We start from the raw sequence: 27,872 nt of genomic DNA, 5'->3' as shown, positions 1-27,872 counted from the left end.
GGGATGTACATTTTTAGGGGGGGGGAGGGGGGTGGTCAAAAGTGTACGGTTTGTACGCTCGTGAATATGTTGAAAATTATGGACGGCCCCTAAGACAACTTAATGAGTTAAATTGTGGCATAGAGGTACTCAAGGACAGGGAAAAGCAGGGCTTTAGATTGCATCAAAGTCACAAATGTAAAGGGTGTGCCAAAAATAAGTATGCCCAAAAATGTGCCTCAAATAACTATAAAGATATGGACTACTAAACAATTTCAACTAAAATAACTACTCAAGTATTAAGCCTAAATTAGCTTGAAATAACTCAAAATGCATTTGTGAATCAGAAGTAGGACGGATTTTCAAAGTGGTGGGGGGGGAGCTAATGTTTATGGCTGTATTGTCAGATTTCCGTATTACCATTATAAGACATTTTAAAGTCCTGAAATAAAAACTGGCGAAAAACGTGGGTAGGCTGAGCCCCCCTAGCCCCCCCCCCTCCCGGCTCCTAAGGGCCTGTGAATATCTACAACCCTTCAAATCTCTTCCATTTCATATCCTCAATTAATTAGTTGCGCCTTAAAGATCTCGCTATGCTCACAACATAAAAAACATATGTTGTGCCCAAATTAATGAGATCTAAAGCCCTGAGAAGTGAAAGGATATGTGTTTATCAATACCCCAGTCCAATGTGGATCACCTGCTATGAGGAGTGAAACACCCATTCATAAATGTACAAGATGGGAGGTCAAATGCCCCATTCCCCACCACAGGTGCTGGAGCAAATCTTTGCATTCATCCAAAAACAATGACTATGTTCGGGCAAAATGAGCTGGCCTGCAATCTTTTCAGCATATATCTCCATCATTCTATCCACAATATTAGTTGTAATCCATGTAAAAATGCATAGTGATTCATTTGGAACCTTTTGTAGGTGTTTGGTAGTAATGCAAACATGAATAAACGTTGTTATCCAGATTCTGGTATTTTCATTTAATTTGGGCAAAAATCATTCTGCACTCCCCACATCCCACCAAAAAGGGAAGTCTGTACGCCTATGCATGCATGGTTTTTATTGCACTGAGAAGAAATTATTGACTTCTACCACATACACAATTTAACTTGTTCCATACACAATTTAACTTGTTCATAGAGTCCATTTCTGTGACTTGATTATTTGTCTTTGGGGCAGGATGTAGCTCAGTGGTACAGCGATCACTTGCTGCACAGTCGGTCTGCAATCTGAAAGAGTAGCCCATGAAGTGGCGACAGCGGGTTTCCTCTCAATATCTGTGTGGTCCTTAACCATATGTCCAACGCCATAAAACCGTAAATAAAATGTGTTGAGTGTGTCGTTAAATAAAAGATGTCTTTCCTGTCTTTGATTATTTGTCTCAGCTTAGGTAGATATTCAGAGATTTATCCAGGCATTCTGTGGGTGCAAACATAGGCCCTTCCCAAAAGAAAATGGCACTGAAAATTCCCAATTTCTATGCTAAAAATGCCCAAAATGTTTAATTATGTCTGTTCTATTATATTAATTTAACAGTGGTGTACTATATTATTCAATGGCCTGAAAATATGTCCCTAGAATGACTTATTTGGACTAATTTTCCCGATCTCACCAGCCATGGGACCCTGGTGAAATAGCTTGGTTAAATCCCTAATATTCTACTGTTGACCCTTAACTGGACAAACCTGAAATATTATTGCTTCTTATATGGTGATGGGGGATGTTTCCATTACAATGAATAAAATAATACGTTGAATGTTTACAAATCCATTATTTCAATAATACAGAAGAGGTGGGGTGGGAAGAGCATTACATGCAAAACTTACCCCTAACTCATGGGCAGCAAGAATGAGTTCTCCTAAAAAGAAATTAATTAATGCCATTAAATGTTTGTTAAGTCATATTTTCGACATATTCTATTCAAACAATGTTATACTGACTGACATGTCTGTCTGGATAAGTACTGGTACGCAAAACTATTACATGTAAAAAAAATTACATTGTAAATATATGTTTCAACAGTATATTGAAATAATTGCCAAATTTCAAAATGTGTATACTGAAAACCTATAACAAAATAATCTAGTTATCAAAACAATTCAAAGCTATGTGTTTTGGTCAGGTGAACAAAACAGTAGTGATTATTAGACTAAGTAATAAATAATGAACATTTTAAAAGAGCTCAATATGGCCGTAAATCTAGATTATGTAACAATGGGTGTCATCAGTCTTGCACTCTCTTAAAAGGACGGGAAGTGGACTCAAAGGCAACAAGGTTTCTACTCTTGTAAAACTGATAAAGAAAAATGCAGTAACTGTTTCTTATTTTTATCTATGATGGAAAAGCTGTATGAAAGTTAAAGTTTGTTTTCTTTAACGACACCACAAGAGAACACTGATTTAAAGGGACATTCCTAAGTTTGCTGCAATTTTTAAGATTAAATCGAGTAACAGAGACTTTTTAACGATTGTAATTGCATATCAAATATATTTTTCTGCATAAAATATTAGTGGCTGTATATTAAACATCTTTCTGATCATTCTAATATTTGTCCTAGGTTAAATTTCATTTTATTTCCTAAAATATTATTTTTTCGTACGTAAAAAAAAAAATTGAAGACAAAATCCAGTTTGGGCTTCTCACAAATATTAAGACGACCAGAAACACATTGAATATACAGACACTGATATTCTAAACAAGAAAATATATTTAATATGTAAGTTGAATCGTAAAAATATTTTATTAGTCGGAAACATCTTACAATGAAGCAAACTCGGGAATGTCCCTTTAATAACCATCAGCTATTGGATGTCAGACATTGGGTAATTTTGACATATTTTTAGAGAGGAAACCTGGTACATTTTGCCATTAATAGTAAAGAATCTTTCAGATGCACCATCCCATAGATCGGATAACACATTATACCACAGCCTTTGATATACCAATTGTGATGCACTGGCTAGAATGAAAAATAGCCAAGACACTGTATGATGCCAAAAATCACAAGGCTGCACACAAAAACCATTCAGATGCACCATCCCACAGATCGGATAACACATTATACCACAGCCTTTGATATACCAATTGTGATGCACTGGCTAGAATGAAAAATAGCCAAGACACTGTATGATGCCAAAAATCACAAAGGCTGCACACAAAAACCATTCAGATGCACCATCCCACAGATCGGATAACACATTATACCACAGCCTTTGATATACCAATTGTGATGCACTGGCTAGAATGAAAAATAGCCAAGACACTGTATGATGCCAAAAATCACAAAGGCTGCACACAAAAACCATTCAGATGCACCATCCCACAGATCGGATAACACATTATACCACAGCCTTTGATATACCAATTGTGATGCACTGGCTAGAATGAAAAATAGCCAAGACACTGTATGATGCCAAAAATCACAAGGCTGCACACAAAAACCATTCAGATGCACCATCCCACAGATCGGATAACACATTATACCACAGCCTTTGATATACCAATTGTGATGCACTGGTTAGAATGAAAAATAGCCAAGACACTGTATGATGCCAAAAATCACAAAGGCTGCACACAAAAACCATTCAGATGCACCATCCCACAGATCGGATAACACATTATACCACAGCCTTTGATATACCAATTGTGATGCACTGGCTAGAATGAAAAATAGCCAAGACACTGTATGATGCCAAAAATCACAAAGGCTGCACACAAAAACCATTCAGATGCACCATCCCACAGATCGGATAACACATTATACCACAGCCTTTGATATACCAATTGTGATGCACTGGCTAGAATGAAAAATAGCCAAGACACTGTATGATGCCAAAAATCACAAACGCTGCACACAAAAACCATTCAGATGCACCATCCCACAGATCGGATAACACATTATACCACAGCCTTTGATATACCAATTGTGATGCACTGGCTAGAATGAAAAATAGCCAAGACACTGTATGATGCCAAAAATCACAAACGCTGCACACAAAAACCATTCAGATGCACCATCCCACAGATCGGATAACACATTATACCACAGCCTTTGATATACCAATTGTGATGCACTGGCTAGAATGAAAAATAGCCAAGACACTGTATGATGCCAAAAATCACAAACGCTGCACACAAAAACCATTCAGATGCACCATCCCACAGATCGGATAACACATTATACCACAGCCTTTGATATACCAATTGTGATGCACTGGCTAGAATGAAAAATAGCCAAAACACTGTATGATGCCAAAAATCACAAACGCTGCACACAAAAACCATTCAGATGCACCATCCCACAGATCGGATAACACATTATACCACAGCCTTTGATATACCAATTGTGATGCACTGGCTAGAATGAAAAATAGCCAAGACACTGTATGATGCCAAAAATCACAAAGGCTGCACACAAAAACCATTCAGATGCACCATCCCACAGATCGGATAACACATTATACCACAGCCTTTGATATACCAATTGTGATGCACTGGCTAGAATGAAAAATAGCCAAGACACTGTATGATGCCAAAAATCACAAACGCTGCACACAAAAACCATTCAGATGCACCATCCCACAGATCGGATAACACATTATACCACAGCCTTTGATATACCAATTGTGATGCACTGGCTAGAATGAAAAATAGCCAAGACACTGTATGATGCCAAAAATCACAAAGGCTGCACACAAAAACCATTCAGATGCACCATCCCACAGATCGGATAACACATTATACCACAGCCTTTGATATACCAATTGTGATGCACTGGCTAGAATGAAAAATAGCCAAGACACTGTATGATGCCAAAAATCACAAAGGCTGCACACAAAAACCATTCAGATGCACCATCCCACAGATCGGATAACACATTATACCACAGCCTTTGATATACCAATTGTGATGCACTAGCTAGAATGAAAAATAGCCAAGACACTGTATGATGCCAAAAATCACAAAGGCTGCACACAAAAACCATTCAGATGCACCATCCCACAGATCGGATAACACATTATACCACAGCCTTTGATATACCAATTGTGATGCACTGGCTAGAATGAAAAATAGCCAAGACACTGTATGATGCCAAAAATCACAAACGCTGCACACAAAAACCATTTCATAGCTAGCCCCAGTATAAAACATATCACAGAACAGGTTACAAAATCTTAAAAAATTTGTTAAAATTTGTTTTGTTTAATGATTCCACTAGAGCACACTGGTTACTTAATCATCAGCTAATGGATGTCAAACAATTTCTCATATTATAGTGACACATAGTCTTTGAGGAATCCCACTATATTTTCCATTATAGATATATCAATAATTAAATACAACTGTTTTTAATTGTATTTAAGAGGTCGGTTATAATCATAAACATATGTCTTTGTATGCCATTTAGCAGGGCGCAAAAGGACTGCGTAAGGAAGATCACGTTGGCTAATTAAATAGCCTCGCGCCATGACGTCACTTAACAACAGCGTCAGTTTCAAATAATTTCGTACAGGTAAGACGCAAACCAAAAAACAGGATCCAGTCAGCAGAGTAACGCCCGTTAAATTTGACTATTTGCGTCCCTTCTTAAAAGGATATGATTCAGAATTAGTACAGTTTTTAGAAGCAGGATTTAAGAATGGCTTTTCATTGTGTTATAATGGACCTCGGGCATATAGGTCTAGTCCAAATTTAAAATCTGCTATAGAAATGCCAGGTGTTTTGATAAAAAAAACAAATTAACAAAGAAATAGAGTTGGGTAGGATTGTAGGACCCTTTAACACACACCCTTTTGCCAACTTACAAATTTCACCTTTAGGGCTAGTTCCCAAGAAAGAACCAGGGGAGTATAGGGTTATTCATCACCTGTCCTATCTTTTAGGGTCTTCAATTAACGACGGGATTTCTGATGAACATAAATCAGTACAATATGAAACTTTGGATAAGGCCATATTTCAAATTAACCAACTGGGACAAGGGCCTTGATGGCAAAGACTGATATAGAGTCTGCTTTTAGAATTATTCCGATAAGCCCATCAGATTATGAACTCTTAGGTATGGAAATAGCAGGGTTATATTACTATGATAGATGTCTACCCATGGGTTGTTCCATTTCGTGCCAATTATTTGAAAAGTCCAGCTCTACTTTACACTGGATAATGGAAAACTATTTTCAGGCCAGGTTCGTAGCTCATGTTTTAGATGATTTTTTATTTATGGGTCTCCCCGTAGAAAAACATTGTCAAAATGAATTGCAATTTTTTTTAGATCTATGCCAACATATCGGAATTAAAATAAAGCAAGAGAAAACTGTTGATCCCACTACATGTATTACGTTCTTGGGGATTGAGTTAGACACTGACTTGATGGTAGCCAGATTACCGCTAGACAAAATCGAAAAAATAAAAACATCACTACAGGCATTCCTAGGCAGGGAAAAAGTGACACTTAAAGAATTACAGTCATTGATAGGTTTATGAAACTTCGCATGCAGAGTGATAGTACCTGGCAGAACATTTCTGCGGCTATTGATTAATCTAACTTGTAAGATTTACAATCCAGGTCACCATATTCGGCTATCCAAAGAGGCGAAATTAGATCTGAAGGTGTGGACAATGTTCACTGAACATTTCAATGGGACTACTATGTTTTTGCCAAATAGTTGGGAGTCGTCAGAACAACTACAAATGTATACAGACGCTAGTAATGTGGGGTATGGCGCCATATTTGGCAAACATTGGTTATATGGTCAGTGGGATGAACATATGTTGCAACACCATATTAACATCAAGGAATTATTTCCCCAATTGTTCTAGCTTTGGAGCACTGGGGACAGCAACTGGGTAATAAATCAGTTTTGTTCTTTTCTGATAATAATACAGTGGTAGCTATAATAAATAAACAAACATCGCCCAATACCGTAATGATGGGTCTTGTCAGGAGATTGGTATTAGCAGCCTTGAGATTCAATATTCATTTTAGAGCCAAACATATACCAGGAAAACTAAATGTACTGGCTGATTACCTGTCTCGTTTACAGGTGGCATACTTTCACCAAGCAGCCCCACAGATGGACAGAATTCCAACCACAGTTCCACAGCAGTTATTGCGCATTTAAACAAGACAGTCCTTCGACTCATTGATGCAGCACTAACTGATAAGTCAAAACAGTTATATCGTAGAGCATTCAGTTTGCTACAATTCATACACACAACGTTGCATATGCAGTGCTACCTGCCAATTAGTGTACATACAGTGGCATTATTCATTGCCCACATGGTGGACATTGGCTTTGCTAGTTCAACCATCACAACTTATATGTCAGCTATAGGATATATACATAAGTTGGGGGCCTTTAAAGATCCCACACAGTTTTTCATTATTCGGAAAATGCTAGCAGGATTAAAGAAAATAATATTATGCGCTTTCCCACAGAAAGGACAGCACATACCATGGCCTTTTATATACCAGCATGGGGCAATGGTTGGGATGGGAAAAACCCAATCAGAGAATGGGTTCACTGAAGGGATTTGATAGGTCGAGCACCTCAGATGAACACTCTACCAATTGGACTAGACCCCACAATCCAAAACCTTGAAATACAAATTACAAGCAGCATGTCTCCATCAACAAGGAGAACTTTACAACGTAACTTAACTGAATTACAGAAAAAGTAGGAAGTACCTGAATCGCCTCCTGGTAGTGATGGATAGAGGGTATTCACATAAACCGCCATGGTGATGAAGCCAATGCCAACAGAAATGCCAACATCTCTTTTGGTACTAAGAAAGATAACGAAAAAGCAAGTCCTAACTAGTTATTATGGCAGACAAATTGGGGCCAACAAACAGTTTGGTATCTAACACTCCATTTCAGTTTTAAAATGATTTCACATTGTAAAACTAGGCATACAACAAAATATTATGATATTTTTGCAAAACTCAGTTGAATTTGAAATACATTTATGCATAATTTATGTACACTGTAAACCAGATTAAAATTGTGACATGGGTGGGTTTTTTCATGATTATATGCACCTTAGCATTTGTTTATGATCTTTAAATTTTGCAAACAACCATGCATAGCTGCAATGAAAATAATGCATGTATATAAATTTCATGACTTTTATTTGGGCACGAATGACATGGAATTTACATGCACACATTTCCCCCCCAGTTTACAGTGCAGTATACATTTACATGTACCGGTACTAACTAAATATTTGGCCCCTCTTATCCCCAAATGTTACTGTTAATTATACTGATACGCTTAGAAAAGGCAAAAAAGAAGAAGAAAGAAACACCGTATCCAAGTTAGAGTGGGGTTTTGTGTGTGTTTATCTAGTGTTCATGCAGCCAGTCAACATGGCTCAAAGTGGAAAGACATATATACACAAAAGAAAGACAATGAAAAGAAAGACAATGGAAATAAAGACAAAGAAAATGAACAAATGCTAAAAAGAAAGTTAAAGTTTGTTTTGTTTAACTACACCACTATTGGATGTCAAAAATTTGGTAACTCTGATATAGCGTCTTAGAGAGGAAACCTGCTACATTTTTCCATTAGTATCAAGGGCTGCTCTTTTATATGCACTTTCCCACAGACAGGAAAGCACATACCACAGTCTTTTACCATTTGTGGTCCACTGGCTGGAATGAGAAAAACCCAATCAGTTGAATGGATCTGCCGAGGTGGTTCGATCCTGCAAAGAAGTCAAATGTGGGGGGGGGGGGGGGGGGGGGGGGGGGGGGGGGGGGGGGGGCAGAGACAGTATCTTATTTTCATTTTATTTATTTATTTTCTTCTTTTAAAACTTTGTCTTTATTAATTTACTGTCTGTTGACTGGAACTCCTAATGTTAAAATGATATGACTTGAATGTTTGTAGTTACATTATTATCAAATATTCAAATTATCAAAAAAATAAAGTTAACATATCCAAATCTTGAAATGTAACAAAATATAGTAACTACATGCAGAATTTTCATTTTAGCAAATATCGTACATTATGAAATAATTAGAGCTTAGCTAAATGAGGTGCTGGGAACAAACTATTAAAAAAGCACTGTTCAAAAACACCAACATTCAAACACTGATTTGGTTATTGAAGGTTCACGTTTTGCAAATACAAAAATGCAAATAAGGCCTGCATATCTCAAAACACTACCAGCTACATCACTGAATATATTTCTTAAATGTGGCGTCTGTTGTTATTTCCATATTCATTGGTAAGTGCCAACTTAAATAGTATTAAAACAATCCCTGTGTGCGTGTGTGCATGCATGCATGCGTGAAAGTGTGCGTGTAACACAAGGATGTGTGTGCATGCTGATAAAGGGAGACAGTGGAGAATAAATGAATGGACTAATTTTAATGGGATTTAATAGTTACTGCTAGTAAAGTATATATTATATATTATATATTGGGTTCAAAGTATAAACACACCTCATCATGGTCCCAATGTGCACTGCATATTAATGGATTTGGAACAGTTAACAATCACTGTTGAAAGTTGTCAACAACATCACGTGATTTTAAGGTTAAAAACCTGGAACAAGAAATCATTGAAATTAACTATATAGTAAACCCGTTGGTCAAGACATCTGCATGAACTAGGCCCTAATGTTTATCATTAAGAAGTACATTACACTATACAAATATTTTTGACATTTACAAAAATTCCACCTATTTTGCATGCGCTGGAAATTGTAGTGAGCACAGTTGTTAGGGGGATCGGGTCATCCTCCCTTGGGAAATACAACACCCCCAAACCCTCTTCTGCTTACATCATGAAATTCTATCTTTCTTATTAAAATCAAGTAGACATTGTGACCAAAAAAGGTCCTTATTCCAAATACTTTTTAATTTAGGTCAGTCAGTTGTGCGCTCGCCTGACGTACTTGCGTCGCAGGATCAAACCATCTCGGTGGATCCATTCAACTGATTGCATGGGTTGTTTTCTTGTTCCAACCAGTGCACTGCACCACAACTAATCAAAGGCTGTGATATGATAATGTGCTTTCCTGTCTGTGGGAAAATAAAATAAAAGATCCATTGCTGTAAATGGCAAAATATTGCGGGTTTTCTCTCATTTACCAAATTACCAAATGTTTGACATCCAGTAGCCATTGGAATCAGAAAAAAAACAAAAACAATGAAAGAAATGTTTTATTTAACGACGCACTTAAAACGTATTTACGATTATATGGCGTCAGACATATGGTTAAGGACCACACAGATATTGAGAAAGGTAACCTGCTGTTGCCACTTCATGGGCTACTCTTTTCGATTTACAGCAAGAGATCTTTAATATGCACCATCCCACAGACAGGGTAGTACATACCACGGCTTTTGATATGCCAGTCGTGGTGCACTGGCTGGAACGAAAAATAGCCCTATGGGCCCACCGACGGGGATCGATCCCACACCGACGTGCATCGAGCGAGCGCTGTACCACTGGGCTAACATTTCAATCAGTTATCATACAATGTTTTGAAACTATGAACTGGTACCTTTAAATTAACAAATTGTTCAACTCAAAAGTTGAAATACGCGTATATTTTGCAAATTCGTCGTTTTTTGAAGCTGCGATTTTCTAAGAAAATTCTATGTGTTAACCCACTTAGGGCGGAAGATTAAATGAAAGTGGCTCTAGCTATGACACCATAATGCGATATCAGTGTGCTTTGATAAAGCGTTTATATCAATATTTTCTTCTTTTAACGAGTATTAGGCTAACTCGAACTTAATCTTTATCATTTCCGTTTTAAAAAGCCTTGACCTTTTGACAGGTCACCTTGTAATAGGGTGAAAATAATTTTGTGACAAAATAAAGAGTTATTTTTTATTAGAAGACACAGCTTCACAAGAAGATGGCATCGGTATGTATCCATCCCTCCGATGTTCTTGTGTAATGGGTAACGCTTTTTTAAAACATGATGTTACATTTTGCATTAAAATAGCTTTGGATACTGCCTGTGCATGCTGTTTTCGTTGTCAATCTAAAGTCGTAGCCGACGTAGGCTTTACTTATACTATAGTCTGGCACATGAGGAACGCCCATGCTATGGAATTTATTACAATTTATTTATTTCAGAGCCCCATGTTGGCATGAGTTGGAGCCTTACTCCCCCATTCAATGGTTAGGGTAGTTTTAGGTATAGGGTTTGGGTTAGTCTTTAGAGCCCTAGCCCGAGTACTCTGACTGTAAGAGAGCTAGACGGACATTTGGACATAAATACGCTCTCATTACAGTCAGAGATCAAGCTATGTATTTTTTTGGCAATTCCCAACAACCAAAAAGTTGGCAAAGATTTCTGCTTTAATACCACAACAATCCTATGTTTGACATAAAATACCTTTACATCGATCATTTTCGAGTTAACTGATTAAAAAAAATTCAGCTACGCTTCCTGACACTCCATCGCAAGAATTACAAATCTCGGTGACCTATTTCATGACGTAGATCACATGATCGCCCACTGGGCGATTCCGCCTAGTAGACGGAATGGCTGAGTGGCCGAAGCTTAGCTGAATGTGGGTGCTGTCGGGTTTCTTTCTGTAGTGTGTGTATTAGTGATTAATATGTGGATTTTTTTTTAATCAATTAACTCGAAAATGATTGATGTAAAAGTATTTAACGTCAAACATAGGATTGTTGTGATATTAGAGCGGAAATCTTTGCCAACTTTTTGGTTGTCGGGAATTGCCAAAAAAATACATAGATTGGTCTCTGACTGTAATGAGAGTGTATTTATGTCCAAATGTCCGTCTAGCTCTCTTACAGTCAGAGTACTCGGGCTATTAGAGCCCTTGACATAGAGGGGTACGGGTTAAACTCTTTCCCCCCACCATTTTAAATATGCTACATAGAGGGAAGCAACTCGCTGTGCATGTTAAGAAAAGTATTGACATAATCATGATAATGTGCCCTGTGCACTATCGGCTGAGAAATAAATAACTTGTAGGAAATTCCACAGTACAAAAAAGGCGTTCCCTGTGGGAAGGACTAACTATTAACTCCGTAATGGAACTGAACTTGATCTAGGAAGTTGATATGATGATTGAAAAAAAAACCTCAACCACCCATAGACTTTCGACCGTTCCAATATAAAATAAAGTAGTGTTTTACTTCAATCTTAAAACTGCAGTCTGTGAGTAAGGTCGACAACAGTCACTTTTCACACCGTTCTTTTGGCTTCATACACAATCAGTATAACAGGGCTTGAACATAAATGAGTGCTTTTGTGCCGAAAAGGCCTCAAAACACACTAAACTCAACAACGTTCACTTTTCGCACTCTTTTGCATTGGAATGTGAAAATGGAAATGTCATATACTGAGTTGATTGTTATGTATTTAAGAGATTCAAAGTGACGTCATTTGAAAACTGATGTCATTAAAAATTAGTTATTTTATTACAATGCTTCACCACATTAAAATAAAAACCAGGCTACTTACCTTGGACTCCTGTCAAAAGTATTCCAAGCAGTATATACCATTTACAGCTCGATATCTTTTTATTTTTCATAAATTTAGACAAAATATTTTAATGTAAGAAATAAAAAGTACCATTCGTCAAATATATCATACAACCCCTGCAATTAAGAAAATGTCCACACCAATAAAACATGCCATTGAAAAAAAAAACCTGAATATAGTCCAAGGCAAAAACGTGTCATGGAGAATTAAAAACTGCATGACATTGCCGATTGCTGTGGACAATCAGAGGTCCATGGCATTGCCGATTGCTGTGGACAATGAGGTTGACATATTAAAAACTGCATGACATTGCCGATTGCTGTGGACAATTACAGTGGTTGATCATATTAAAAAAATTACTGTTGGATATGTTATATTTATTTTGTACAGATCCAAAACAAGGGTGTGAAAAGTGACTGTTGTCTATCTTAGTCCTCACTGTGAAAAAATATTGAGGGGAGTGATTAATTGCTCCCCTAACTTAGATTATCATTATAGGGGGAGTGATGTAACTAGAGCACATTGATTAATAGCCAAAACAGCCCCAAGCAAAAACCCTTTTTAAGGGCCCTATGGGCAACCTAGGGAGACACCACAGCATCATAGAGGTCTAATTAACGAGCTACTCTCGATTCACTAATGTCAAAACCTACATTAGTTCCGGAACTTTCTTTTTGACTGACCGTTCAAAATTGCACCCAAATTTTGTGCACCTTTTCTCTTTTGGCATAATTCTTGCTCCATTCAAAATTCCATAGCACCATTACCCCCCTCCTTCCCCCCCCCCCTCCCCTTTCCTGTCCTGGACGGATGAGCTGGCGGAGGACGGCTCTTGTGCCCAAGACAGGCGTGCACTACAACAGCTTGCTCTGAATGTGCACGTAAAGCCCTATGACCTGGCCTGACCTCAAGCAAAAACGGAACCAAATTGGACAAAACGGAATCTAGCGTTGGCTAAAACAGCACCAAAATCCTTGGACAAAACAGAACCTAGCGTTGGATGAAACGGCACCAAATATTTAAAAATGTATGGCTAAAACGGAACAAGAATCATTGCAAGTTGTGAATGATATTATGCTCAATAAAACAACAGCTACCGTTTATTAATAATTTATTAGTTTGTTTTATTTTTATGTCCATGTCAGGCAGATAGACATAATTGCAGCTATTTTTATGTCCATGTAAGGGAGATAGAAGTAATAGCAGCTAGATATCGGCAATATGCAGACAATCGTCCACAGGTGTTTGCAAAAAATGTTGGGGTTTTTGTGGTTTTTTTTTTTACATTATTCAACATTTAAAGACAACACATTTTAAAAGGAACAACCTTTTGCTTGTCTTTGTTGTTGTTAACCGGCCTCGGTGGCGTAGTGGTTGGGCCATCGGTCTACAGGCTGGTAGGTACTGGGTTGGTTCGGATCCCAGTTAAGGCATGGGATTTTTAATCCAGATACCGACTCCAAACCCTGAGTGAGTGCTCCGCAAGGCTCAGTGGGTAGGTGTAAACCACTTGCACTGACCAGTGATCCATAATGGTTCAACAAAGGCCATGGTTTGTGCTATCCTGCCTGTGGGAAGTGCAAATAAAAGATCCCTTGCTGCTAATCGGAAAGAGTAGCCCATGTAGTGGTGACAGCGGGTTTCCTCTCAAAATCTGTGTGGTCCTTAACCATATATATTTGACGCCATATAACCGTAAATAAAATCGGAAAGAGTAGCCCAGTGTGATTTATGATGAATGTGAAAACATTTTAAACAAACATATTTATAGCAATTAAGCTATAAGCTTCAAGGAACACAACATATAAAGAGCCTATGGGGGGAAAGGCGTGTAACAGCAATACAGTGTCGCATCACGATTCAATAGAATATGTGCATGTTGTAATAAGTTTTAAAATATATGAGTAAAATTGTTCGAACGTAAGATTAAAGTTTGTTTTGTTTAACTAGAGCACATTGTCAAATATTTGGTAATTCTGACACATAGTCATCAGAAGAAACCCACTACATTTTTTCTAATGCAGAAAGGGATATTTTCTATGCAAAAACTATATATTATTTCACTTATATCATCACTGATGTTTGACATCCAACAGGGCACAATATTTCACGCAAACCGCCGTTCTGTTCGCGTGTCGGTTACGCAAAGTTAAATTTACGCGAACCGCAAACTGGTTGCGTCATGACCTGTAAATGTTCAGAAATTAAAACTTGCAAACTTCATGATTACAGGACGTTTATTCACGCAGACATACTACTAGTATTTCGACAAATTTTTAAGGCTGAATTTTAGATACTTGATGCGCAGCAAATCAGTAAACAACGTTATATTTCAACAGTTGTAATTTGCAACCAGTCTAAAATAAATGTTCAGTATAGAGTCGAGCCAAAAGTTTTAAAGAAATGTGCTCAGACCGCTGGGGACGGCAAAATTATCTGCTGCTATTTTATCTCTAAAGGAATTATGTAGACATAATATTGGATTGCCTATAATTTTACACATGTTAAAAACAGTTTTAACATAAACAGGAATCCAAAAGTGTCATCAATTTTTTAAAATACTAACATCGCATAATGAGCTTTAAAAAAACAAACATTTCGAACGTCACTGTAGTATAGAAGTACCATCGATAAAGTGAAAGTAGCAAAAAGGAATCCCTCCAAATGATTATGTTTATATTTCAACGGCGTAGTGCCCATTACTCACAGTACACATATGCGTAATGCAAAAACAAAATCCGGGAATAGGTTGAGGCTGTCTGTAATTGTTCTATAAAATATCCTCTTAAAATGGACTCGAAAAAAAGATTACAAAAAAAGAAACAGAGAAAAAAAAAACTCTCCGAAAAGGCTCAGATTGCATCTACAGGCATCCTGAGTTTTAAACTTTTCACAGGGGTGTAGCCCCCCGAAAATCCCCGCTCGGGCACGCCTTTGGTGTGGTAATGCTAAGAAAATTTCTGGCTACACCCCATTTTTGCCAAAACATTGAGGTGCCGTTATAACCAAATTGGTGTGGTGCAAAACAACAAAAATTCCCAGTTAATTTAATAAAGTATTTTATCAAACATATTTAAGTTTGTATTAACATGGCAAAATGGGTCTTGTTATTGTTTCCTCTATAATAATCCGAAGAAAAAAAAATGCATGCAACCGTTTATAATCAAGTATATAAACAACCATACAAACCAAACTGTATGATGACAGAGGATAACTGGAAAAGACAGCTTATTTCATTTTTCCAGACTGGACTACTTTTGTAGCTTGTGAAAGAAAGAAAAATGTATAATTTACCTTTCTTTTGGACAACAAGTTCTGCTGTGATTTTAGATGGGACTCATTATAGAATTATGTACAGTAATAAACCCTGTTGGCTATTAACTAGGGGTAAATTTGGCTAATCTTGAATGTAATTAATGTACTAGATTACATTGTACAGTAAAACAATTTTATGTATTTTATTCAAAATACTACAAGCTTACCAGGTGCGTGTGCAGGAAATTATACAGGGTCTAGACTGTGGCAAGTTAAGACTGAGGGAACAAAGTACTCAAGCATTTAGGGGAGTCTAGGGTTATGCTCCCCTTGAAATTTTTGAAAATCAGAGTTCCTGAAATGCAATTTCTTGCATTCTTCAAATAAAATTCATCATGATAAATCGTTACTACTGATAAACACTTATGTGTGATGTATTATTTTGAAGTCGGTGTTTCTGCCAGAAAGAAATTTTGGGTTATGGCGCTATGGAATTGAATGCAACCACAGTTAACAGGCTATGGGGGGCCTCCCCAAGAAAGAAAATGGGTTACGTTTAGGGTTAGGGTTAAGAAAACTATACAGTAATAATAAGAGTACCGTTAATTAATTTTGTCAAAAGGTTAACTTAAAAAAAAAAAAAATCTGCAAAAACGTTTGGGTATGGTGCCATACCCATTTTACCCTCTGGCAGAAACCCTGGAAGTGACTATTTAGAAAGTTAGCTGAACTGATTCGTCAATGCTAGCAGATGCATTATGAAGGAGTGTCTAGATTGGTAAATGAAAAGTTAAAGTTTGTTTTGTTTTGTTTAATGACACCACTAGAGCACATTGATTTATTAATCATCGGCTACCTTTATTTACCTTTAGATTTCCTTCCACATTTTGTCCAGACAGAAATCTTGAAGAAAAAACCCCATTACAGTGACACAGATGATGATTTCACATACTAGATGATAACTATATCGACTCCAATGAGATCACATTGAGCAAAAAGCATGTAGTTTTGTACCGGCTGCCATTTTGCCTTTTTATGGAATACTTTCCCACGATGGGTGAAAGGATATGACATAATAATCTAACAACGTCATAATGTGTTATGATATAAAAATGTGATGACGTCATATTAATTACATCACATACTTTGGAGGCTTCCATCGATTTTGAAGAGTATTCCATAAAAAAAAAAGTAAATTGTCAGAAGGCAAAAAATTGCATTCTTTTTGTCCTAGGAGATCTTAGTGATCTTAGCAAAGTCGAGGTTGTTAACATGTTTATCATCTAGTATGTGGAACTGGTATACTTGTAATGGTTGTTTCACGATTTCTGCCTAAACAAAATGTGGGTGAAATCTAACAGTAATTAAAGGTAGACGAATAATTTGTTGTAGTTAACAATGTGGTTCAGACTTTAAATACCACAGACATAATGAGAGAATATGTTGATTGGCAATGTCATCTGTCAGTTCATCAGCAATAATGCTGAAGAATGGACATCGTTTCTCTTTCAGTATCGGATATGTATCTAGCATCCAGATGACATGATGCAGGAAATGTGTGGAGATTTGTGTTAGTTCAGAGCCAAAGAATTTGGTGTAGCCTTTAGTCAGACTACTACTAAATCAGTGTAAATTGGGAACAAAAAACTGAGTCCCCATGTGGTCATGAGTGTGAGTGACTTGGTCCGATTATATTGCATATTACATGTGGTATAGCCTTTACTTAAACTAATATTTAATCCGTTCGTCAGGGTATATTGGGCAAATATGCTATACAAACTGAGTCCCCACAAGGTCACCCTAACTTGGAAAGAAAAAAATGTTGACGACACATTAAGTTTCGCTAATCAAGATGCATGTGTGTGATTCTAGTATTACAAGTGGTGTTTCAACTCTACTATCATGTTACTTTAAATAATTGAATGTGTTGACAGTAAAAAAAAAATCCTGTATTAGACATGAATGGGCTAACAAAAAACAGTAACAAAAAACAATATAACATACACGATTAAAACTGGCAAATGGATTAAAGTCTAAAGCAAAGAATTTAGATTCGGTGTATGATGTTTGTTTCTAGAATTGACTTGAGTGTTGTTGAGTGGTGTTTTGTTTGTTTTATGTATGGTTTTCATATACATTTGAAAATGTGCGCCTCGAGTGATTTCCCTAGAAATTTGGCAAGGCATGGTAGACCAAACACTTTTGGGCCATATTCACCATTTTCGGGGCACTTGTTTTTCATTAAAAATACAGAAAAATTAATTGAAATAAACATTAATGTAATTTATGTGCTTGCTTTAATAAATGAATGGCAAAAGATATAAAAGGCATATTTTATTAATTAATAATACCTTTTTGGGTGTTTTATAAAGGCAGTTTTAGAATTAATTAGTGAAAAAGGCTTGTTTAATCTTAGGGCAGCGTGGTGCTGATTAAGGCAAGATGGTGCAAGACTATTAAGGCATGGTGCTGCACCATGCTAAAATAAGTAGGGAAAACACTAGCCTCCATACTCATAAATATGACATTGCAGCAATTAAGGTAGAAATTAGGTAACAAACAGAAAGGAACCATATTATGTTTTTAGCTGCCATGGAAAACATTTCATTGAGATTCTTGGCACCCATCATATTCTTACTAAAATTATGAAGACTTTACTCGTATGAAGTGTACTCATAAGCAGTGGGGGCAGGATCTAGCTTAGTCAGTAGATCATTTGCTTGAGGTGCATACATTGTGGGGTCAAACCACCTCAGTGGCCCCATTCTCTGATTGGGTTTCTTCTCATCCCAGCGACCTCAGTGACCTCATTCTCTGATTGGGTTTCTTCTCATCCCAGCAACCTCAGTGACCCCATTCTCTGATTGGGTTTCTCAGATTCCCACCCAGTGAACCAAGACTGGTATATCAAAGGCCATGGTATGTGCTGTCCTGTCTGAGGGAAAGTGCATATAAAAGATCCCTTGCTGCAAATGGAAAAAAATGTAGCAGGTTTCCTTTAAGACAACAAGTAATAAATGACCAAATATTTGACATCCAATAGCTGATGAGTAATCGGTCAATGTGCTCTGGTGGTGTCATCAAGCAAAAAGCTATCAGTACTTTTAGGCACCTACTATGGAATGATGGGGGACAAAGGAGAAATCAGACAGCACTGGGCTTAACTGTGCCTTCTGCAAGTACATAATATACATGTACATGCATTGATAGGTTTCTTCTACCGGCCTCGGTGGCGTCGTGGTAGGCCATCGGTCTACAGGCTGGTAGGTACTGGGTTCGGATCCCAGTCGAGGCATGGGATTTTTAATCCAGATACCGACTCCAAACCCTGAGTGAGTGCTCCGCAAGGCTCAATGGGTAGGTGTAAACCACTTGCACCGACCAGTGATCCATAACTGGTTCAACAAAGGCCATGGTTTATGCTATCCTGCCTGTGGGAAGCGCAAATAAAAGATCCCATGCTGCTAATCGGAAGAGTAGCCCATGTAGTGGCGACAGCAGGTTTCCTCTCAAACTCTGTGTGGTCCTTAACCATATGTCTGACGCCATATAACCGTAAATAAAATGTATTGAGTGCGTCGTTAAATAAAACATTTCTTTCTTTGATAGGTTTCTTGTCATCTTGAACCTCTATCAGCTAACGACAACTACATATTTTACAAAGACAGCCAGTCAGTGACTATCAATTTTAGAAATGTGTCTATCTAAAATTTGATAAGGACCTGTAGCAATTTGTTTTATTTGGTCCTGCCAATCATCTTGATTTTTAAGTTAGAATCCTTGGGTCATTTAGAACGGGATGTAGCCCAGTGGGAAAACACTCGCTTGATGCGCAGTCGGTCTAGGATCGATCCCCGTCAGTGGGCATATTGGGCTATTTCTCACTCTAGCCAGTGCACCATGACTGCTATCCTGTCTGTGGGATGGTGCATATAAAAGATCCCTTGCTACTAATGGAAAAATGTAGTGGGTTTCATATCTGTGACTGTGTCAAAATTACCATATGTTTGACATCCAGTAGCCGATGATTAATAAATCAATGTGCTCTAGTGGTGTCGTTAAACAAAACAAACCTTGGGTCATTTGTTCAAATGTTAGTGAGTGGTTAACCAAAATTTTCAAAACCAAAGACTGAATCGGTACAAATAATAGTTGAAAACATTATATAGAACTTGATTTAGAATAACTAAAGCTATCCGTACATTCTAAAATCTAAAGTTTATTTTTGTATTTTTGTAAAAATAAGTGAAAGGAAAATATTAGTCTAGCCCTGGGTTAATTTGACTGTGCTTTGAACAATTGGGATGGGGCATATATAAAAGTTATATATTACAGGAATATTTCTAATTTTTAATGCTCTAATGTAAAATGGCAGATATACATTCCTACATGTATAATAATGTTGAGTGAGTGGTTGTACATGTAATAAATAATCAAGTTATTAATTTACCTTTAGGTTCATTCACACTAAATCAATTCTTATTGTATTGGTTGTAATAAATAATTTAATAAAATAAGTGATTAATTTACATTCAGATTCCTTCACACTAAATTGTTTTTCATTGTCAGTTATTGAACTGGGGGTGGGGGGTGTGTATGTGTCATAAAACATGCATTCATTGCCAGTTGTTTTCATATTGTCTAATGAAACTGATTTAAGCATTTTATTACTCACCCAGGCAATATATACCTGTAGAAAGTGCAAAAAGTGTGATACTTATATATGTAAAAATAACCCAGTATAATTACATGGCTTTTAAGAGCTTTAAAGAATGTGATACCTATATATGTAAAAATAACCCAGTATAATTACATGGCTTTTAAGAGCTTTAAAGAATGTGATACCTATATATGTAAAAATATCCCAGTATAATTACATGGCTTTTAAGAGCTTTAAAGAATGTGTTTGTTGGCAACAAAATCACAGATGCACTTTTTTTTTTTCTTTCTTTTTTTTAAATTATGTGTTGTTTTGAACGGGAACAACATCAGATATCCTTACATAAAAATACACTAGTGCATGACGTCTTTTTATTTTCATAATGCTGATCAACTTTCAATGTAAAATTGCTTTTGTTTGACGAATGTTGATGCATACGTCGATTCTGGAGTGTCGCCATAGTACGTTTGCTTATGTTCATAATACATTTGATTGCAGTTAATTTGTGGTGGAATTTCCAAGTATTTTACTCTCTTTTCTTTTTGTTGGGTGTTCACGTATGTCATTCCTGAAAACATCAGTCAAATTCAAACAAACGTAGACTCAACTCAAAGTATCACGCGTGAATTGATCTGTTCGTAATTCTCACTTTGGAGATGTAAACTATATGTGTGTTGGTGTAAATAAATTGTATGTGTAAATACATACACCACAAACACTCCTAATTAATTATCCAGTAATTTTTAATTTGCATTCAGCGATTTACTTATGTCATAACCTTTGACAGATGATGACAATGTTCTCGTCATTTGCCAGTTCTTGCATTTTTCTTTAAAATGGCAAGTACATGTAATACGATCACGTGATTCACAAATGTGCACTTTGGATGAGTCCTTGATTCTCTAATTCCTATTTGGCGTCAAATTCAAAATGAATTCACGTTCATCATTTCTTGACAGAAAATGTTAATTCAAGTTCAAAGGGAATTCACATTCGTCATTTCTTGACAATATTAGTAACTGTTAATCCAAGTTTCAAAACATCATATCGTTATCAATAGCTGGGAGGAAGGATGATTTTATTTTATTTTATTGGCTTTCTCATTATGATAGGACATATATACCATAACCACATATTCATTTGACAAATACCCAAGGCACTTTAACGTGAAATATTATTGAGAATTTTTTTAATTGTTTCATATTTTTAATACATAAAAGGATGACATTTCATTAATTTGCACTAACAAAAAAACCAATATGTGTGATACAAAATCATCTAATTTAGCTTTTTCCTTCTGGGTTTATTTTTTTGGCATGACAGCTATGCATTAAGTAAGTAATATTAATTTATGGATATAGATACAAGCCCTACAATTGCCCATAGCAATCAGCAATGCCGTGGAAATTGCCATTCAGTTTTTTATTCACCACAGCATTTTTTTTGCTGTGGACTATGTTAGATTTTTTTTTCCACTGCTTGTTTTTTTCCGTGGACGTTTTCTTAATTACAGGGATTGTAAATAATAGTTTTTGTACAAATAAACCCGGTCATATTACAGAGGGGTAGGACGTAACCCAGTGGTAAAGCTCTCGCTTGATGCACAGTCTCTCTAGGATTGTTAACCGGCCTCGGTGGCGTCGTGGCAGGCCATCGGTCTACAGGCTGGTAGGTACTGGGTTCGGATCCCAGTCGAGGCATGGGATTTTTAATCCAGATACCGACTCCAAACCCTGAGTGAGTGCTCCGTAAGGCTCAATGGGTAGGTGTAAACCACTTGCACCGACCAGTGATCCATAACTGGTTCAACAAAGGCCATGGTTTGTGCTATCCTGCCTGTGGGAAGCGCAAATAAAAGATCCCTTGCTGCCAATCGGAAGAGTAGCCCATGTAGTGGCGACAGCGGGTTTCCTCTCAAAATCTGTGTGGTCCTTAACCATATGTCTGACGCCATATAACCGTAAATAAAATGTGTTGAGTGCGTCGTTAAATAAAACCCTTCTATCCAGTGTACAATGACTGGTATATCAAAGGCAGTGATATGTGTTATCCTGTCTGTGGGATGATGCATATAAAAGATCCCTTGCTACTAATCAAAAAGAGTAGCCCATGAAGTGGCGACAACGATTTTCTCTCTCAGTATTTGTGTGGTCCTTAACCGTATATCTGACGCCATATAACCGTAAATAAAATGTGTTGAGTGTGTCGTTAAATAAAAAAATTCCTTCGTTTCACTACATTTGAAACATATTCATTGTGCCACATCAACGATATGTTAAAATTACAGAATGTTTGACATCCAGTAGTCAGTGATTAATAAATCAGTGTGCTCTAGTGGTGTTGTTAAACAAAACAAAATTGATTACAATCAGAGTTGTAGATGTTTTTATTGTATAATTACTTGGCTATGTACCTGAGACTATAACACTGGAGTCCGTCATTTAATCCTTCAAGTTGACAACAAGTAAATTAATTTCATCTCAAATTCCAGACTGACCTTTACAATGTCTGCATGCAGGTGACATTATAAATCTTTTAAATAGTGGTATGTCAGGTTTCATAAAACATATCTCACTGACGTATATTACAGTTTAACTGTTTATGAAGGTTACCTTGTATGATAAGTATGTGTCCATGAAGGACATTTCAAGTACACCTGGTCTGCACAGGGAGTCATTTGTAAACTTGTGTATAAATACCACCTGTCTTCTTTTAAAGATAAGTTTTGTACATCAGTGGATCTGGGGTATTTAAAATCTCGTATGTGCTCAAAGTACCATAGGGAATGTTTTGGAAGTGATATATGCGAGGGGGGGGGGGAGGGCTGGGTAGGGAGCAGGAGTAAATTTTTGTCATCTTGATAGAGTCAAAAAGTTAAAGTTTGTTTTGTTTAACAACACCACTAGAGGACATTGATTTATTAATCATAGGCTATGGGATGTCAACATTTTTTTTTTTTTTATATATATATATATAAAACAAACAAAACAGATTAATCGGTGATTTATTTGAGTTTTTTTGCCAAAGTTTGATAGACATTCTCAGTCATTTGTGACATTAATTTAGCACACACAAAAAAAAAAATCTTTATTTATATGTGCAAATAACCGATATATAGCCTGTAGTCTGTGCAATTAACCGGATGTTTTGTAGTGTTATAAGGGCAAATGGTTCCGTGTTGGGTGAAAATAGTCGATTAACCGAATTATGCTATAAACAGATGTGCAAATAAGTGGAGATGACTGTATATATATATATATATATATATATATATATATATATATATATATATATATATATATATATTATTGTCCAGAGAAAATAGAATGGCAGTGTCAGGGTTGGGGTGCCTTGAAATCACTGTATCACAATATTTTTGATATTACATATGGTATACATATTGTTGTATACATACATATAAATGGCAAAATATATACACAAATAGACATAATCAATACATCATATGTATATTTTTGTTGTTGATGCTTTTTTTTTTACTTTGTTATCTGGGCCCAAAATGAAAAGAAAAGGAAAAGATGTCATATACGGAATTAAAATCAATTTAAAAAAGTTTTATAAAAAGGTGTGTGAAAAAGTAGAATGTGAGAAGGTTTTTTAGAAATAAATATATTACAGTATTTAATAAGCTTTTATGATGTTTGAAATAATTATACCATTGCTCCCATTGTTTCTTAAAATCTTCATAGTTGCTATTTTTAAATAAGATAAATTTTTCAGTTTCCAAATTTTCTTTAATTATTATTTTTACGGCAGAGAATCCATTTGATAATTTTGACATATAGTTTTAGAGAGGAAACCTGCTACATTTTCCATTAGTAGCAAGGGATCTTTTATATGCACCATCCCACAGACAGGATACCACATACCACGGCTTTTGATATACCAGTCGTGGTGCATTTTTTTAAATTTTAAATTATTAATAAAATGTTTTAATTTTATAATTTTTTTGTTTTTAAACTAAATTAATTTAAAAAAAATTATATCACAGATTATTTCATTATTCAGTGAACCAGATTTTGGAAGATAAGATTTAATTCTACAAAATTCTTGTTGGGTATACCCACCACCCGCAATATAAATGTTTCTTTAAAGCAAGTAATTATTGAGAAAAAATTGCAGAAGATCCACTGGGCACATAATAATAATTACAGTGCCTTCTGTCTCCCCATGTGGTCAATTTTGGAACAGCCCTGAAAAAACCAGCTGTGTACAATTAATTTGGATAAATTTGTTTAAAAAAAAAACCCAAAATATTGTAAATAAAATAAAAAACTATTTTTGTTTAATCTCTTGATTAGTCTTTCTTGTTTCAAAAGGTGGGTACTGGTGTGTTAATACCTTGATGAAAAACTCTTCTCTCCTCTCACTCATTGCTTTCATCAGAACAAAATTATAATTTGACACCCACACATATAAGTACCTCATTCATAGTCACACCCTTCATTACATCAAGGTCACTACATAAACTTCTTTCTTATTGTTGATATATGGTCAATATGCTAACTTTATTCTCACTGTGATGTATGGTCACCACTCCAATTTCTTTAATTCCGTAATTGATGTACGTTCACTACACCAACTTTCTCACTGTTTATGTAAGGTCACTACAGTACACTAACTTTGTATTCACTATTGATGTAAACTCACTAAACTAACTTTGTAATCACCATTGATGTAAGGAAATGTTTTATTTAACGACACATTCAACACATTTTATTTACAGTTATATGGCATCGGGCATATGGCTAAGGACCACACAGATATTGAGAGAGGAAACCCACTGTCGCCACTTCATGGGCTACTATTTTCGATTAGCAGCAAGGGATCTTTTATATGCACCATCCCACAGACAGGATAACACATACCACGGCCTTTGATATACCAATCGTGGTGCACTGGCTGGAACAAGAAATAGCCCAATGGATCCACTGACATGGATCAATCCCAGACTGACTGCGCAACAAGCGAACGCTTTACCACTGGGCTACGTCCCGCCCCTCTATTGATGTTAGGTCACAACACTAACTTCTTTCTCACTATTACCACTAAAAACAGGCCATTAATCCCAGTAATAGACAGACAGCATGGTTAGGTCACAACACTAACTTCTTTCTCACTATTACCACTAAAAACAGGCCATTAATCCCAGTAATAGACAGACAGCATGGTTAGGTCACAACACTAACTTCTTTCTCACTATTACCACTAAAAACAGGCCATTAATCCCAGTAATAGACAGACAGCATGGTTAGGTCACAACACTAACTTCTTTCTCACTATTACCACTAAAAACAGGCCATTAATCCCAGTAATAGACCGACAGCATGGTTAGGTCACAACACTAACTTCTTTCTCACTATTACCACTAAAAACAGGCAATTAATCCCAGTAATAGACAGACAGCATGGTTAGGTCACAACACTAACTTCTTTCTCACTATTACCACTAAAAACAGGCCATTAATCCCAGTAATAGACAGACAGCATGGTTAGGTCACAACACTAACTTCTTTCTCACTATTACCACTAAAAACAGGCAATTAATCCCAGTAATAGACCGACAGCATGGTTAGGTCACAACACTAACTTCCACTATTACCACTAAAAACAGGCAATTAATCCCAGTAATAGACAGACAGCATGGTTAGGTCACAACACTAACTTCTTTCTCACTATTACCACTAAAAACAGGCCATTAATCCCAGTAATAGACAGACAGCATGGTTAGGTCACAACACTAACTTCTTTCTCACTATTACCACTAAAAACAGGCCATTAATCCCAGTAATAGACAGACAGCATGGTTAGGTCACAACACTAACTTCTTTCTCACTATTACCACTAAAAACAGGCCATTAATCCCAGTAATAGACCGACAGCATGGTTAGGTCACAACACTAACTTCTTTCTCACTATTACCACTAAAAACAGGCCATTCATCCCAGTAATAGACAGACAGCATGGTTAGCTGAAGCATACTGAATATGAGCACACAAAAAAATAAATGCCAAAGAAATGAAACCTCCTAAATTAATATGTAATGTATGTAATGTATGTAATGCATATAACGAGTTTCAAGCAAATGCCATTTTTAATCCAATAGAGCTGGTATGTTATTTCTCTTTCATTCAAACTAATCCCTTATCTTAGTGATCTTGTTTGAACACCTTAAGTGTATTAGTTACAACACCTTTGTGTGTTCTTGTCTGATCTGTCAGTCATTTTTAAGTGCAGAAATCTTTCTTCAAGTGCCATGCTGACCGACATCTTGATACTGTGTATTGTTTGCAAGTCTAGACCAGGCCAACTTAAAATACTGTAAATAGTATGTAGGCTATCTTAAGATTGCTAAACCAGGACTTTATGAGCTCATGTCCTTATTTTCATGCATAACAGAAGCACTTTTGATGTCATGCAACCACCTCAAATCAATGAGTAGCGGTATTCGGCACCCAATAGGTGTGAATTTGTCAACCCTCTTTCCTTTCATAACCAGGCTAGGAATTTTCAACACTTTCTTAGCACTACGAAATCATAAATCCATTGTAGGCTATGATGTCACTACAGTTCACACCATAGAAGCGCTTCTGATGAGTCATGCAACCACCTCAAATCAATAAGTAGTGGTATGTGGCAGTTGCCTGTTGGTTGTTACATCTTTTGAATCTTAAAAGTATGTCAAACACAGGTATTCACACCTCTAATAGGTGACCAGCCTCAGTGGCGTCGTGGTTAGGCCATCAGTCTACAGGCTGGTAGGTACTGGGTTCGGATCCCAGTTGAGGCATGGGATTTTTAATCCAGATACCGACTCCAAACCCTGAGTGAGTGCTCCGCAAGGCTAAATGGGTAGGTGTAAACCTCTTGCACTGACCAATGATCCATAACTGGTTCAACAAAGGTCGTGGTTTGTGCTATCCTGCCTGTGGGAAGTGCAAATAATCGGAAAGAGTAGTCCATGTAGTGGTGACAGCGGGTTTCCTGTCAAAATCTGTGTGGTCCTTAACCATATGTCTGACGCAATATAACCGTAAATAAAATGTGTTGAGTGCGTCGTTAAATAAAATATTTCTTTCTTTCTCTAATAGGTGAAACACTTTCCCAATAGGTGTGAATTTCTCAACCCTTTCATAACCAGGCTAGGAATTTTCAACACTTTCTTAGCACTACGAAATCATAAAACCATTGTAGGCTATGCATGATGTCACTACAGTTCACGCCATAGTGACATCATAGCTTACAGTGGTTTTATGATTTTGTAGTACTAAGGTAGCTTTGAAAATATTATCCCTGGGCTTTACATCTCACTGTGTGTGTGTGTGTGTGTGTTTGTGTGTTTGTTTTGTGTGTGTGTGTGTGTGTGTGTGTGTGTGTGTGTATTCTGAGTACACAGAGATCTTTTAGTGCACACACACATATTTTCTTGATTTGAGATCAAATAATTATTATGTATATGTAACTGAAT

At 36.6% G+C, this 27,872-nt stretch overlaps 2 protein-coding genes across 2 annotated transcripts in view; one reads left to right on the top strand and one right to left on the bottom strand.

Annotated features, from left to right (window-relative positions):
• Positions 1-10,724, bottom strand: part of LOC121370898 (transmembrane protein 260-like) — a 29,629-nt gene extending 18,905 nt beyond the window's left edge. The window contains exons 1-4 of the mRNA XM_041496430.1: positions 10,505-10,724; positions 9,438-9,540; positions 7,678-7,775; positions 1,819-1,850 (exon numbers count right to left, since the gene is read on the bottom strand). Coding sequence (XP_041352364.1) covers positions 1,819-1,850; positions 7,678-7,775; positions 9,438-9,445 — 138 coding nt within the window. The 5' untranslated portion in view covers positions 9,446-9,540; positions 10,505-10,724. The remainder of the gene's footprint in view (positions 1-1,818; positions 1,851-7,677; positions 7,776-9,437; positions 9,541-10,504) is intronic.
• Positions 10,725-10,781: 57 nt separating this feature from the next.
• LOC121370897 (UTP--glucose-1-phosphate uridylyltransferase-like) overlaps positions 10,782-27,872 on the top strand; it is a 68,786-nt gene continuing 51,695 nt past the window's right edge. Inside the window, exon 1 of the mRNA XM_041496429.1 lies at positions 10,782-10,873. Within this exon, the coding sequence (XP_041352363.1) occupies positions 10,865-10,873 (9 nt within the window). The 5' untranslated portion in view covers positions 10,782-10,864. The remainder of the gene's footprint in view (positions 10,874-27,872) is intronic.

The sequence above is a fragment of the Gigantopelta aegis genome, chromosome 4 (assembly GCF_016097555.1).
Source record: "Gigantopelta aegis isolate Gae_Host chromosome 4, Gae_host_genome, whole genome shotgun sequence".
NCBI classification, from domain to species: domain Eukaryota; kingdom Metazoa; phylum Mollusca; class Gastropoda; order Neomphalida; family Peltospiridae; genus Gigantopelta; species Gigantopelta aegis.
Note: the sequence above shows the minus strand (reverse complement) of the source record. Positions and strands in the feature narration are given on the sequence as shown.